Below are 15,563 nucleotides of genomic sequence, written 5' to 3'. Positions count from 1 at the left end.
CTATTGGTGCCTGGAGAAAGTAGTCCCCTCTAAAGCCACCTACCTGTGCTTCAAAACACATCATGTCATTGGTTTATTTTAGTCAGTAAGTACGCTCGATGGTGTTTTTTGCCCCCAACTGCTCCTTCCAGGCAGCGCTGCGACCGCTGCCTTCAAGGCACCTAACCCTAACCTTAACCCTAACCATAACCATAACCTTAACCCTAACCAGTGCCTAATCGTGCCGTTGGGGGCAAAAAACACCGATAAACACAAATTACTTTATACCAGCTCCTAACAGATATCAAACTACTCAATACCATCTAACGTAATTCATTTTTTAATCTATTCATATTTGGAATGTGCTGGGAGTGCTTGCACCTATCACCATATGCTGCAAACAAGGTCACTCAGCTCTTGGTCAAAGGAGCCCATCAAAAATGTGAATCCATATTCCATAATTCCAATGAAGAAACCATTATATCCTGTTTAGCATATTGTATACTTGTAATATGGTAAATGCCATATAGTGTGTTAATATTTTTATTCTAATATGAATAGAACAAAAATAGTTCATCAGAAGCAGGCATACTACTGTTCAAGGGCCCCTGACACACTCCCCACCCAGACTTATCTTGCCAGTTCAACACTAACCTTTAGGCCAACACTGCCATCTATTGAGCAAAGCATGGAACTACAGGTACCTGGGGAAAAAAATGCTCCTTATAATTTCAAAGAAGAATGTTTGATTGTGTAGCATTTAGCAACATCACCTATAAATCCTAGTCATACAACCATGGTGTACAATTCGACTCTTGCATTGCTCTCAAAAAAACTTAAACAGAAACAGACATGCAGATAAGAACATGGACAACAAAGCTGATCAAATATAGGTAAGAATAGACAGGTATATTATGTAAGTATGTGTAAAAATAGATGTGTATAAATATTGTAAAAAAATAAATAATATATATACAAACACCAATGGCCAAAACTAAGAATAAAATAGAATGTCTATACACACATTTGTGATACTGTGCTGCAGACAAGGGATGTAGGTTATTCTGCCCCAACATTATGTCATCATGCTCATCTGCTTCGTAAAATGGAGCAATAAGTTTGTGTCAGAAATTATAAGATGCTGGTATAGTTTTTGGTGCCACAACAAAGTTTTAGATTGTTTTTCATAGCACTTCGGTGTGACCTGCAGACAGATCTACAGTATGTTTCGTCATTAGGCATGAGTAGTTTCAGTCATCCCGTTTGCAAACAGGAGTAGAGTTAGACTTCTCTACAGACACGAGTCAGGCAGGTAGGCTCCATGTCATTTAGTGCAGTATACATTTTCAAACATCACATGACACGGAACGAACATTGACTGACGAAAACCCAGTTTATAGATAGTGTGCTGCATGTGGGCTGACATGCTGCTGGAATCTGGGACAACTGCGTAATGTCAGTTGGCTGAGAAGTAGTCTGGCTAGCCCAGAGTAAAGACCTTTTTCTTGTTCGCATGAATGTCAAGTGTTGTGGATGACCCTGGAGTAAATTGGAATAGAGACTGAATAGATGGATGTGTGAATGTTTGCTTATAAAAACAAAATCATGTAGTTATTTCTTCAGAATATATTGCTTTAAAGGTATCATGAACCATGATTATAATAACACAAAAATATGGATAAGTGGTCCACTTTATTTTTACAAAACCATAATATCATAAGTGGGGGTATATTAGTTTCAGGATAGTATTCTTTGACCTCTTTTCTTTCAGCAAAGTAGGTTATAATGATATTTGGGGCAGAACCATGACGCTATTGTTCTAATGACAAAAGATATAGCAGTATCTTTTATTCTGAGTGTACTGGATGTTTTCACCAGGTAGTTTATTTATTTCTTTTTGAAAAACCTCACTTATGACAATGATAAAATTGCTCTACTTTAATTTGTAAGTATTGTGACGCTTCACTGCTTCACTGTAGTTTCTGCCTTTAAAGCTATATGTAGCATTTCAGCATTGAAATGTCTTAAGACGACTATACCTATGTTTTATATTTCTTTGGGTTGTGTACTTACATTATCCTAAATGTTTCCAACAGTAAGAATTATGGCCAAGGAGCCACCACGGTTACATTTTTCTAAATAAATGAAAAGAAATGCATAGATATATTCTGCATTTACACCCCTAATGCAAGTTGAGTCTATCCAAACTAAAAGATAAAAGAAGTAAATCCATCTGGTTATTCCAATTATGGATCATTGCAAACACACCATGCTTTAAAAGTAGCAAGTAGTCACACAATGAGATTATATATATATATATATATATATATATATATATATATATATATATATATATATATATATATATATATATGTGTGTGTATATATATATATATATATATATATATATATGATAGACGGACCAAATCAACCAATCAGATCAACGTAATATCAAACTCTTGCCGAAACCAGACGGGAGAAGAGCAAAAACATCTTTTCCTCCGAGAAAAGCCTCCAGTTCCGTTTTTTGCTCTTCTTTCAATGAAGGAATACTTTCTAATTCGGATAAAACTTGCACGATAGCTACGCTCATCTCATCCGTGGAAGCCGCCATGTTGTTTCGACTGAACAGTCGCTTCTCGTTGCGTCACACCTAAACCCGCCTCAAAACCAACGCTGATTGGTCGGTCGTTTGGCGAACAGCTCCAAATTTCAATTTCAGTCTCAAGATGCCAGACTGATCTGCGAGAGGAAAACTGGAGCTCGCGACATCAGGACGGCCATGTTTTGCCCTTTAATGTAGAGTTTATAGTCATTGTTGTACATGAAACTTAAAGGCTGTTTTATGGTTCTGCGGAGACTCCACGCAGAGCTTTCGCTGTAGCCTACATAAGTGGCCTGATGTTTATACTTTTGCGTTGGTGTGTGCGTCGAGCCGACATGTGTGTGTGTGGGGGAAGTGTGTGGTAGAGGGAGAAGTGAGAGAGTGACGGTGATTAGCTTCAGAGCGAGTACCGACTCTAGTGCCATAGTGAGAGAAACAAAGTGTCTCCCCTGTTCTTTCTGACCACGGTGGGAAATCTTTAGCAGGAAAAGTTAACCCTCTCCTTGAGTTCATGTTGTTTATGGAGAAGGAGAACCAGGAAATGAGTCGGGGGAAATGCAACGCTACCAAGCCACGGCCGAGCGATGTGCGTCGCCGTGACGTGTAGTTACATTTTTCGAGAGGTGTACATTAGGCTACGGCGTAGGGTCCAGCGTAGGTTTGTGTCTTCACGTACCTACGTGCGTAGCAACAGTGTAGATTTTATGCAGAAGTATAAATCAGCCTTAAGGCCTTGTCCCCTTTAAACTTACTCCTACTTCATCTTCCTAATAAAGTCACTCGAATTGTTTTCATACCCAATGAGACACCACTTCGACCAGTGGAGACAGAGTGACCTTCCGGAGAACAATCACCAGAAAGAGTTCCCAAATACTTTTCTCACTTTGATAAACAAGATGACGCTGATACTAAAACATGGCCACATATATACAGTTGAGGTTTTCTGTCTCTAGTTATGACCTGAAAAATGTGATGTGATGTCCTGAGGGTTTTTTTTTTTTTTCAATTTGGGAATTAGCTGAGTTCTCTTTGCCCAAATGCCATTCATTCACTCCCTGTGTGAAACCTACTGAGGACTGAGAAGTGTTAGAAGTGCGCTCCAGGAAAATGTTCCACTTTATTTATAGGCCTTTAATTAGACTGGCTCTCTGGAGGTTCTACCAGGCAAATGATGAAATCTCCCCTCTTTCTGTGTCTCTCTTCTGTCAGCCTGCTCTCCCCTCCCCCGGCAACATTGTATCAGTGCTCGATCCCTTACTGGCCCCCTCCATCACCACACCCTGCACTCAAGTTATGATGCAGTTCATGGGTAGCGTACATTTGCCCTACATTGCCACTGGGGCTCCACCACAGGTTTCATTTGAGCCCAGAGATTATTGGGAATTAAACAGCTGTGAACGGTGAGTTTACCCTCTCTGCATAATGCATTGCTAAAATACTGTTACATTACAGCCCTGATTTGTTTTACACTTTGTGAATGTATAATCTCTCTCCAGTGCGCTGTTGTGTTGTTGTCTCTGTTTGAAATGTGAAAGTTGATTGCAGCTTATTAAATGTCTCACCCTGAAGTGTATGTGCTCTCCTCTGTGTTGAGTTTCTTATTGTCCCTCGCACAAGTTACTCAACAGGTCTGGGTTGTTTTGGCAGAAGCGATTGCGCAATCAAGTGCTGTAGGGAGCAGTGCTGTGCTACTGTGTTTCCCATAAGCAGTATTGTTATGGAACTGCTTTCTAGGTATTGATTGTGAAAATGCCTTGATTGTTAATTAATAATCCAAGTAATTGTTGTGAAGAATAAAGCACATACTTGTACAATGGCAGCTGAGGTGCATGTTTCCCACAAAGTGACTAGTTTTGCACCAATTTCTATAATTAGTGTTGCTTATAGGATATTACACACGATGTGTTAAGCCCTTTTGTTGGACAGTGCATTGTTCACCTCAGTGCAAGAGGAGAAGGGATAGGTGTAATATTTAGCAAGGCCGAGATCCGATTGGCAAAGTGCTTCTAGTGTGAGTGTGTGTTCAAGGTTTAAGGTATGTGATGAAAAGATTCTGTTTGTGGTTCCCTGAGAAGGCCAAGAGTACCTCTCCAAAATGCCTTGCAGTCTAATCGTCTGAGAAGATTTTTATTTTTCTCTGTGACACTTCAGTTGTACAAATCAGAATGTAAAGTACCTGCAGCCTCATTGTTCAGTGGTCATGTGCGTGCGTGCGTGCGTGCGTGTGTGTGTGTGTGCATGTTTGTGTATGTCTGCAGATGTGTGCGCGTGCGTGCATGCGTGTGTGCATGCATGTGTGCATGACTGTCCTCCAAGATAACACACAACTCCTGAACATGCTGGACCTACCTAGTCGTCTTAGCAGGAGTGCCTATGAGGGGATATTTGCATTAACATCATCTCTGACAAGTGTGTGTTTGTGTGAGTGTGCCAACATCATGTTAGTTTAATTATTAACTTCCCACAAAGCCCAGTTGTTCCTGCAAATCTCATATGTCCGCAGGGTAAACTACTGGAGCTGTGGCTGTAAACCACAGCAGACTGAGCTATAGATCTGAATAGAAACCCCTTTATTTTCTTCCACCTTTGTGTTTTTATGTGCTGTAGTATTTTGAAACACACTGCCATAAAGCTCCCCCCCCCCCCCATGCTGGACCTACCTAGTCGTCTTGAACCTTTTCAGGTCCTTGGCACTTCTGCAAGTTCACAGTGACTGGTAATGTCACTGCCACTGCTAATGTAATAATAATAATAATAATAATAATAATGAAAATAATCTGAAGCTAATGGAGAAAAAAAAACATTTACACAAAACCTCAGAACATATCAATCAAATTCCTACTGGCTCTAAAGAGGCATCATGGCCTGCAGTAATATCAGTGCTGTACAGTGTCATGTTGCCTGGCAGCTCAGAGAGTGTGAATGCATGGAAACAGGAGCCAGAGGCCCAGACCTAGGGCACAGGATAGAGGGAGAGAGAGAGAGACCGCATCTGTGTGTGTGTGTGTGTGTTTGGTGTGTGACAATTCCACCAGATGGTAAACTGCATACCTCTGTGTCAAGTCCCCATCTTACTGCTCACTGACAGATTCCTGAGAGACTTGAGGCTCTATAGTGAGACGCTCTGTGCACGTGCTTTTATCCATGTGTATGAATGTGATCTCCTTTGAGTAAATGTTTAGAAGAAACAAAAAGCAAAATGTTGTCATATACTCTTTTACACTTTATTTATACATACAGTATAACTGCCATTTGATCATCAGGGGAGGTGGACTTATGATGGGTGTACACACAAAAAAATGAACAAGACTTGCATGTATTCCCAGTGTCAACATTGATGCTAATTAAAGTTCTCGTTAGGACGTGCACAGGCGTTTAGTGGGTTAAAGTACTGTAATCTGCAGGATGCAGGAGTAGGAAAACACTTGCTGGTCAGATGGTGTGTAGGAGTGTGTACAGTACACAGAAATGTTTTAGTGTGGAGAGTGTTTGGGGGTGTTGTGTGTTGTTGTGTGTAAGTCCTTATTTGTTTTGGGCTCATGTCAGTTTCAGACTTGCCGAGCAGTGTACAGTACAGTATGGAGTGTGTAATGCTGTGCTGAAGGCCCGTCTTTTCTCTCAGACTCCTTCCTGGTGAATGAGATGGCAGAGTGTGGGGCTGAAGGTGAACTACCTCAGAGGCGACTTGGTGTCAAGGAACAGCAAAATGGAGAGCGGACTGGTAAATACAACAGACATCTAATACACAGCTGAGTAAATAAGATACTTACGTATATTATGAGTGCATCAGTAGCATAGACTGTATAAAATAGATCAGTACCAAATGCCTTCGAAAAGATGTGACATTTTGTTGTTGTATTTGCATGATTTTTATTTAAAAATGTTAATTTCTCATTGTGTTTGTGTGTGTACTTGCAATACCCGCACTCTGCGGCTAGACTCGGAGCTGTCCGTGGATGAGAGGAAACAGAGGGACAGTGAGGAGCGTGAGACTCTGGTAGTATGGAAGAAACCTCAGCTCACACTCCACTACTTCACTCTGGAACTGCTCATCACCCTTAAAGAGTGGCTATGGAGGTGAGACCAAGAGTGGGATGCAACCTCCCGAATGCTTTTGGTCAATACAAGCTTACACTAAAAATGTAAAGGGGGTCAAAACTGTATTGACGTTTGTACAAAAAAAACAATGTAGTGAGGAACTTAAAAAAAGATAATGAGGTAATTATTGGACTTTCTAGTGCAACAGTGCAAGTTTGACTAAAACACATCCACAACAGGATATGACGTACAAGCTATGCATGTGACAAAAAAGCTGATTAAAGGCGAAGATGAAGTTTTAATATTAAGCCGTAACGTGCTGTGTGTTTGGATATATTGCCCTATAAACCTAAATGACGGTTTGACTTACAAAACAGCATAAAAACATGATTTTAGTATGTATTATTCATGTTGATGCCACTATAGTGCTGACAGCAGCTAAGCAGTGTTTTGTGATGTTAGTTTTGCTTGTCAATCTCAGGCAAAAAAGGAAAAAAATCATACACTCTTCTCTCACACACACACACACACACACACACACAGGTTTGTGGCACTATCTTTGTGGGGACCCGTCATTGACGTAATGCATTCCCTAGCCCCTTACCCTAACCTTAACCATCACAACTAAATGCCTAACCTTAACCCTTACCCTTACCCTCACCCTAACCATAACCTAATTCTAACCCTAATCCTAGAACCAAGTCTTAACCCTCAAACAGCCCTTTAAACTTGTAGGGACCAGCATTTTGGCCCCACAAAGCTGTCGGGACTGGACTCCCAGTTTTTGGACCCCATGAATATAGTTAAACAAGCGCCCACACACACACACACATATAACCAGATAGGAGGTGACCTTGATTGTCTCAGTGCTATCAACCCAGAAGGCCTTCTCCTTCATAGTTTAGTCTTCAGTAAGATGCATAATGGAGCCTATTATGCAGCACAACGGATTTGCCTATCTTTTCCCCCCTCATAATGTCTCATCCTTACTGCTAATAGAGCTGACAAGGTCTTTTCATCTCACTAACTGATGTCACCTTACCCACAAAAGCAACAGCACCAGACCAGACTACGTCAGAGTTTGCTTTGATGACAAAGACAGACCCCGTGCTGCACAACATGTCTCCTTTAACACACCTAATAATCTTTGTTGACACAGAGGGCCTAGAAGGAGGTCAGAGTGTACTCTCAGGGAGGCCTTTGTGGTTAAGACTGTGAGGACAATGTGTTTATTTTCTAAACTACAAGAGGATGTGGTGAGCCGCAAGCACCACGAGCAATGTTCTGACTTAAGGGAAGCTGCTGTTCACCAACACTCAAAACACATGGTGTTGTAACTGCTGCAGGGGGGTACATGCAAACACATTACGAGCACACAGAGAAGTTTATCCTGAATGTTGATAGAAGTGGTTTGTAATTTATAGCATATGCACAGGGTTCTGCACTTGTTTTGCTTGAGGATTAAATGATGACAATTGGTTGTTAAACAAAGGGAGGATTTGGATAGGGGTATGTGAGAGACGCTTACTTTGTACAATTACTGCTAATTCTGCATTTAAAAACCAGGCCTATGTTCAGATTCAGTTGGTGTTGCCCATTAGAGACCAATTTAAAGACATAAACCCAAGGACCAGTATCCCAATATAATAGGCCTACAGTAAATATATCCTACTCCACACACATTGTATTAGGTTCCGCCTTCACCAAACTAACTTCTCAGTGAAGTCACACATTTCAACATCAGGAAGTGGAACGAGGACTGCTTTCTAGCCTAATATATGGAGTAAAGTAACTGAACTAGTCTGCATTCTGCAGTAGCACATACAGTAGGGTTAACTGATTGCTTCCACCACAGGCATAATTGCATGCCCACTTTACTTAACTTTACCGTGAGAGAGGGGGCGAGGGAAGGGGGGCGAGCGGTTCACTCCGTTAATGCGGGTCTATCTCACTTGACATACGCAGTTCCGACGCCCAGCACACCATTAAGTTAATTAATGACAGAGAACAATTTTGTTGGCCAAAGACTGACATAGCAGCTAGTCTCACATAGCCAGATCATGGATGTATTATAGAGACAGATATATCTCCACAGCTCTAGAGAAAGGTCTGGAAGCACCCATTATTATTCTGCTATAGAGGTAGAAGAAAAAAACGCTCGGGTTTGTTTGTATTTCTCAGGCTCAAAGGGGGTAAGCTTCTTCTCACAACGCGTACCTCCTATGGCGCCATTTTGATGCTAACAAGCACTCACCCCCTGTTAGCATCCCATTGACTGCCATTTATTTTGACGTCACTTTGACAGCGAATGACTTTACATCTGAAGCGTTTAAAGACTCTATTTGTCCATTGTTTATTTCTAAAGAAACACGACAACGTATAAAAGGCTCCATTACCTTGTACCTCACGTTATGGCTCCGTAGCAGACGTTTTTGTAAAAATAGGCTAACGATTGTGTCATAACCACGGGACTTACTGTCGCATAGTAGAGGAATTACCGTATAGTACAGGAGAAGCTCGCAGACAGTTTCGACTTACATTAGCTGTTTAACTTTAATAACTAATGTTAACTAGCATTTTAGTTAGCAATAATTAGCCTGTGCCTATGCTATCTCCTTACATATACCTACGCTCTCCGTCTCTGCAATATTCGGAATGATTGAGATTTCTCTTGGCACAGCTACCAGAAGACTTACAACTTTCAGACAGGTTGCTCACGTCACATTTACGTCGTCTCTCTCAGTTGGAGGCTGCGCAGTAACGCTCAGCACTCACCGGAAAAGTGCTTCTAATATCCTTCACTGGTCTCCGTCCAGAGCAACGGGATCTGTTGGTCCATTCTATACAGTCTATGGTCAGGCTACATAGCAGCAAACATCCGTTTCACAATTCTAGCTCTTTAGTCATTATTAAGAAGTTCTTAAGTGTCTTTTTTTGGTGTCTAATGTGGCGTCCATAGCATTAACGTTACATTGCTTAGCTTCTGTGCCGTTATTTCAAAACGTAGCTAGCACAGCTAACATTGACTCAGCTAGTGCTAGTCTTCACATTTTTCAAACCTTATTGATTAGCTAGCTAGCTAGCTAGCTTACCCGTAAACCGTCACTGATTTTTTTGCTAAGGCTGAGTGGGCGTTTCCATTTGAAAACCCGGAAAAGCTAAATAAATATAATATTAATTTCACCCACTCTCAACAAACAGTGGTCAAGTGGCTTTTTTTATTTTATTTTTTATACACATGACCCCCGTAGTGTTTAAACGGCTAAGCCAACATGTGCCTTTCTCAATACACTGAATGTCTGGTTAGCATGAAAGTAATATACAAAAGCAGGGTTCCACATTAACTATGGCCTGAGGCCACCAAATATCCCTTGTAATGTTAGATGGCCACCAAGTTTTATCAGGTCTTTCCTGAGAATGGGATTGCATGTCTCAATGAGATTAATGTTAATTTACCTGTCTAAATAAAGGTTAAATCAAATTGTTTTAAAGTCAAGGTAACACTTCAGGCCCACTGTACTCGACTAATTCGTATAAACTTGTGCCCGCCCTGTTTTTATTTCATGCCGTCTTGTTTTTGTGTTTTAGCTCAACTTTTCAGCATGACATACAGTATCAAAAGAAAATATCAAAAGTACAAACCTATTGAAATATAAACAATATAGAAAGAAGAAAAGCCACAAGCAAAGTAAGATTAAAAGAAAAAACATAAGTAAAGAGAGAGGGAAAAAAAAGAAGAAACGCGAGTACACTAATACCTCCATGGAGTACACAGCAGCTAGCATCATTGAAAAACATTAAATGTGTTACAGACAACCTTTGTTTTCAATAATTTTTGATATATAGCTAGGCTTATACTTCCATTTCTTTTACAAATACAGTAAATGTTGGTTTTTGGTTTGTGAATTTGCATTTGTGGATGTAAAACTTGCCAATGAGTACACGTAAATTAATAAAAGAGAAAGCATGTTCATTTTTGTTAATGTAATCAAAGCAGCCAAAAATAATATTTCTATAATAAAGAGTAAAAATTGCAAAAATGTTGGCAACTATAAAATTATAGATTTCTTTCCACTGTGTGTAAATTCACAATACCAAAATACATGTGAGCATGTTTCAGGATATAGTTGACAAAAATAACATCAATGTCACTCTTTAGTTTTTGTAAAAAATCTTTATGCATTAATCCAGAATTATATTAATTTCTAAATTACTGTAGGCAACTAAGTACCACTAAAACTACACGCTTTCTGTTGCCAGCAGGTGGAGCTTTGTCCCACTTGCCCCTTCTAAGTCTATTACCGACACAACTATTATACTATTGAGAACATGCCACTCCCATTGGTGAAGCCCATAATTGTAGTGGCTTGCTTAGTTTCAAGCAGATGTCTCTCTTCCACAAAGTTGAAATGAAAATCAAATCAAATAATTCCTTTCATTTCACTCGTACTGCCTCACTCATGATTCCTTATCTTTTTTCTGCCCTCACACTATTCCTCCCTACTCACCATTCTAACCTTCCCATTCTCTTCTCCTTCACCTAGGCTCTGGCAGCAAAGACAGACTGTGTTTGGCCTGCTGATCCTGCTTATCCTCCTCTCCATTGCCTACTGTATTGAAGGAACACACCAGAAGGTGATTGAATACTCTTATTGTTTTTTTATAGTACATTATATCCATACTTTGGGTGCTGTGGAGTGTTTCCACCTCCGCCTTGTTAGGCTGACATGATTTATAAAGTCTGGGAAGGTCTTTTAAGAGAGGGTATAATTTAATCAGTTTTTCTCTGGTTGTTGCTTGCCTTATAATTACGGAATGCAGGTTACAGTTTCCTACATTTTTACCACCATAACAGTAAATGAAATACACATACTTGACGCTGTTGTAGCTAAGGAAGTAGAGCGGCTGTCTATTCATTGAAGGGTTGCTGGTTTGATCCCTGGCTTCTCCTGTCCACAGGTTAAAGTGTCTTTTGGCAAAACAGTGAAGCAGCAGCAGCACTTTGTCCAAATAAGGTTGAAAAGTGCTGTTTAATGCAGTCCCTTTATTATTTATTCAGGCCCTGCATAGTGACATGCGTAATTAAATCTGATTATAGTGTCCCACATAGTTAGCATAGAGCTTGGGATTTGCACAGCAGGAGTGCCTATGAGGGGATATTTGCATTAACATCATCTCTGACAAGTGTGTGTTTGTGTGAGTGTGCCAACATCATGTTAGTTTAATTATTAACTTCCCACAAAGCCCAGTTGTTCCTGCAAATCTCATATGTCCGCAGGGTAAACTACTGGAGCTGTGGCTGTAAACCACAGCAGACCGAGCTATAGATCTGAATAGAACCCCCCCCCCCCCCTTTATTTTCTTCCACCTTTGTGTTTTTATGTGCTGTAGTATTTTGAAACACACTGCCATAAAGCTCCCCCCCCCCCAATGTTCTACACAGAGACTCAGAAGTTGTGTAATCAGTTCTCAATAACCGCACGTAACAATCGGCCATGGCTGGCACTGCACTTCCTAGCAAAGAGAGAGGCAGTATGTGGTGTTTTTGTTTTGCTGGGTTTACTGGGAAATGGAGTCTTCGGTCAGAGCCTCCCCCACTCCTCAATCCCCTCCCTTCTTCCCGTAATCTGCACAGTCCATGCTTCCTCCTAAAAACCGAGTGGTAGATGGAGTGATAGTGGCAGATGAACAGGAGAGCGAGAGAGAGAGAGAGAGAGAGAGAGAGAGAGACACAGACAGACAGAGAGAGAGAGACAGACAGACAGACAGACAGAGAGAGAGAGACAGACAGACAGACAGACAGAGAGAGACAGACAGACAGACAGACAGAGAGAGCGAGAGAGAGACAGACAGACAGACAGAGAGAGAGAGAGAGACAGACAGACAGACAGACAGACATACAGACAGAGAGAGATCTTGGCTTGCCTTACTTTACTAGTTGTGTAAGAGCTGGCTGCGACCAAAAAGAGTAATGGTGCTGTTCTTCTGTCAGTGTGCTGAGCACTCCTACCCTACGGCTCTGTCCTCTAAACTCAACAACAACCTTTGTCTCTAAAGGTCTCTCTCTCACTCTCTTCCTCTCCCTCTCTTTCTCTACCACTCACTAGCCCTCTCCCACCCTTTAAGTGCCCTCTAATTTGCACACTTTCACTCTCATACCTTCTCGGTCTCTGTCTCTGTCTCTGTCCCCCCCCCCCCTTACTTGTTTTCCTCACACTCTGCATGTGTCTCTGCCATGTGGTTGACCGTCCTCTTTCTGGCCTCTGCAGTATGTGCGCTACATGGAGAAGAAGACGCTGTGGTGTGCCTACTGGGTCGGCCTGGGCATCCTCTCCTCGGTGGGTCTTGGTACCGGCCTGCACACCTTCCTTCTTTACCTGGTAAGAAAGTGTTTTCTGTGACTCCACAAGTTGTGCACTTTCACAGTGCAGTAATTCACTTGCCAGTGCATGTTAATGTCAGAGCTGAAACTCGAACACAGTGGATGATGGAGGTGCAGTGACGCAGGTCTTAAAAGGCTGTGTTGATGCTGTTGTTGGGCTGTTGCGAAGGCTTTAATAAGAGCATTATTAAAAGCTTTTGGAGGTTCCTTATGTATTTGCACATGCATACGTGAGTTAATATGGGTTTGTGAGCACGTGCATTTCAGAGTGGGGCGGAGAAGAATATACGCTGTGGTAGCTGCACTGTTTTGACAGGCAGTCTAGGAACAATCGCACTCAATGACCCCTCTGACTGAGTGCAGACGGGGATAAAAACACTCTCCCTCCCCCTCTCTGAGTTCTTTCTCTTTCCTTTCTCCCCAATCTCCTGCTCCCCACTGTGTCGCTCACTCTCACTTTCTCTTACACTCCCTTCCCTTACTCTCTTCTTTATGTCTCTCCTATGTGTACACTCCCCCCTTTTACTCCCCCATTTCATTCTCCCTTCCACTTTCTTTCTGTTTTCCCCTCACTCTGTAACTCTGTGTTTTGAGTGTCGGGAGGTGTTGGGTCTCTTCTGCTGATCAGATCAGGGTCCCAAAACATCTGCTCATCTTCACTGCTCTGAGTCCATCTGTCATCAGAGACCACTGTCACACTTGTATGCTCTTCCCCTTCTGGAAACTTTGAAGTGCGTGTCCTCCATTCTGCTGTTTTTAAAAGCCAAACTCTGGCGCTCCCAAATGTAATTTGAGAGTTTTTTGCTACTCACCCTTAGTGGCCCAGCTCACTTTTTCAGAGTGTTCTCACGTAGGATGTCACCATCTAGTGAGCATGGCTGCTACTGCAGCTTGTGGTGTCACTGGGTTCATGACAGAACTTGGTGCTCCTTGCTGGACCTGCTGTTGTGCATTTTCTTTTCTAGATTTTGACTGATATTGTTTTTTAAAAAGCAGATAGGCCTACTGGTGCAGATATTTTCGGATTTAATCTATTAATACAGGATGTTTTTGGGTGGATATTCAAATAAAAACATTTTCTTTTCTTTTTTATCTTTTATGCCTCTGAATATGAATAATCTCACAGCATTCTGTTTCCAACCGAATTGACTTCTTGTAGGGTGAAAATGCCTCTGAAACTGCATTTAGACCATTACACTGTGCTATAAGCATTAAAACATTATAGCTTTTTTATTTTACAGACTGGCAGACCTTAACCTCTTGATGGCAGTCCAACTTGTCCACGCTGAAATAAAAGATGAATAAATTAAAAATGTATTTAATTGGCTGATATTCTTTTCTTTTTTTTTAAATTAAAGTATAGCCTAATATTGGCCTTTGTATAAAGAACCATGTCTGATCTAGTACCTGATTCCTCTCTTTAACTCTGAGCTTAGAAGCACAACACTGACCTCAGAGAATTCAAATTATACATTTTTTTTTCTATAGATGCTTAAAGGGGCCATTGAGATTCTTAAGTGATTTAGGAGATTCCTGGGTTCTGACAAATATTTCTGATTTCTGCCAATACATTATTTTTAAAGAATTTCTGTGGTGAGTACCAGCAGATGTGTCCTGTTTTGAGGAACTAGGACCGGGTCAGTGATTATAAGTGGGTCAAATAAGTTCAGAACACTTGATAAGATGTCCGCACAAGCTTACAAGTCTAACACTTGCAGCTTGACCTTTCTGACACTGTTTTCCTTCCTGTCTATGAGACTTAATAATATGCTAGAAATGAAAACTGAAGTGGGCCTCTGTGTTTACCAGCTCTTGACTTTGATTTACCCCCATGTCAACATTTGGTAGAACACCACAGTTACTCTGTAAGTGGTATACAAGTGCACCACTAGAGATATACATCAGCTCAGGGGAGAAGTGCCACAATGAACTTTTATTGCACAGCTTCTCATCCAGTCGACAAGTCGGGTTAACACTTTGATAGCGTTTTCACGTCAGCAAACTTCCTGATTGTGAGGAGTCAATTTAACAGTGACTCGACTGGCAGAAAATTAACCACAACACTTTTGATAATTGTGTGTGTGTGTCTGTGTGTGTGTGTGTGTGTGTGTAACAAAAATAGTCATAGCTGCACTTACTGTACAGCCCTGGATTCCATTATAGTATTTTTTTATTCTAATCAAATCTACCATCCTTATGCTCCGTTATTAAATATGGTGTGTAGAAATGAATACATTAATTAATTAAAGCCATTGTATTATTTATTAATTAAGCCATTGTATTATTATTTTTTCCAAAATTATTTCTAAATTGTCAGATGTTTGTAAAAGCAGTCAGTAGAGGGTGCCAGTGGTTTTAAGATGAATCAGAAAAATCAGTGCAGACTAGTATTGGGATACTTGTTTTATCATTATTGATACCAAGTATCAATATTTGTATTCACATAAAAGCTACAGCTGAAGATTAATTCATGTCTTCCTGAAAAATGAATGTTGAAAAGACTAGGCAATATATAAAGAATTAATAAAGAGCATAATGAACCATAAAACTACTAACAAA

At 40.8% G+C, this 15,563-nt stretch overlaps 1 protein-coding gene across 5 annotated transcripts in view; it reads left to right on the top strand.

The window, feature by feature from the left end:
• LOC116058159 (vacuole membrane protein 1) overlaps positions 1-15,563 on the top strand; it is a 68,260-nt gene that overhangs the window by 1,321 nt on the left and 51,376 nt on the right. The window contains exons 1-5 of one of the 5 annotated variants that reach the window (XM_031310859.2): positions 3,852-3,984; positions 6,207-6,305; positions 6,523-6,661; positions 11,167-11,257; positions 12,892-13,002. In XM_031310859.2, the coding sequence (XP_031166719.1) occupies positions 6,227-6,305; positions 6,523-6,661; positions 11,167-11,257; positions 12,892-13,002 (420 nt within the window). In that variant the 5' untranslated portion in view covers positions 3,852-3,984; positions 6,207-6,226. Of the gene's footprint in view, positions 1-3,851; positions 3,985-6,125; positions 6,306-6,522; positions 6,662-9,809; positions 9,856-11,164; positions 11,258-12,542; positions 12,680-12,891; positions 13,003-15,563 lie in introns of those variants that run through there. The other 4 variants (XM_031310861.2, XM_031310860.2, XM_031310863.2 and 1 more) reach the window with 4 other exon arrangements.

Source organism: Sander lucioperca, chromosome 13, assembly GCF_008315115.2.
Source record: "Sander lucioperca isolate FBNREF2018 chromosome 13, SLUC_FBN_1.2, whole genome shotgun sequence".
Lineage (NCBI taxonomy): Eukaryota > Metazoa > Chordata > Actinopteri > Perciformes > Percidae > Sander > Sander lucioperca.
This window is presented reverse-complemented; position numbering and strand designations above follow the sequence as displayed.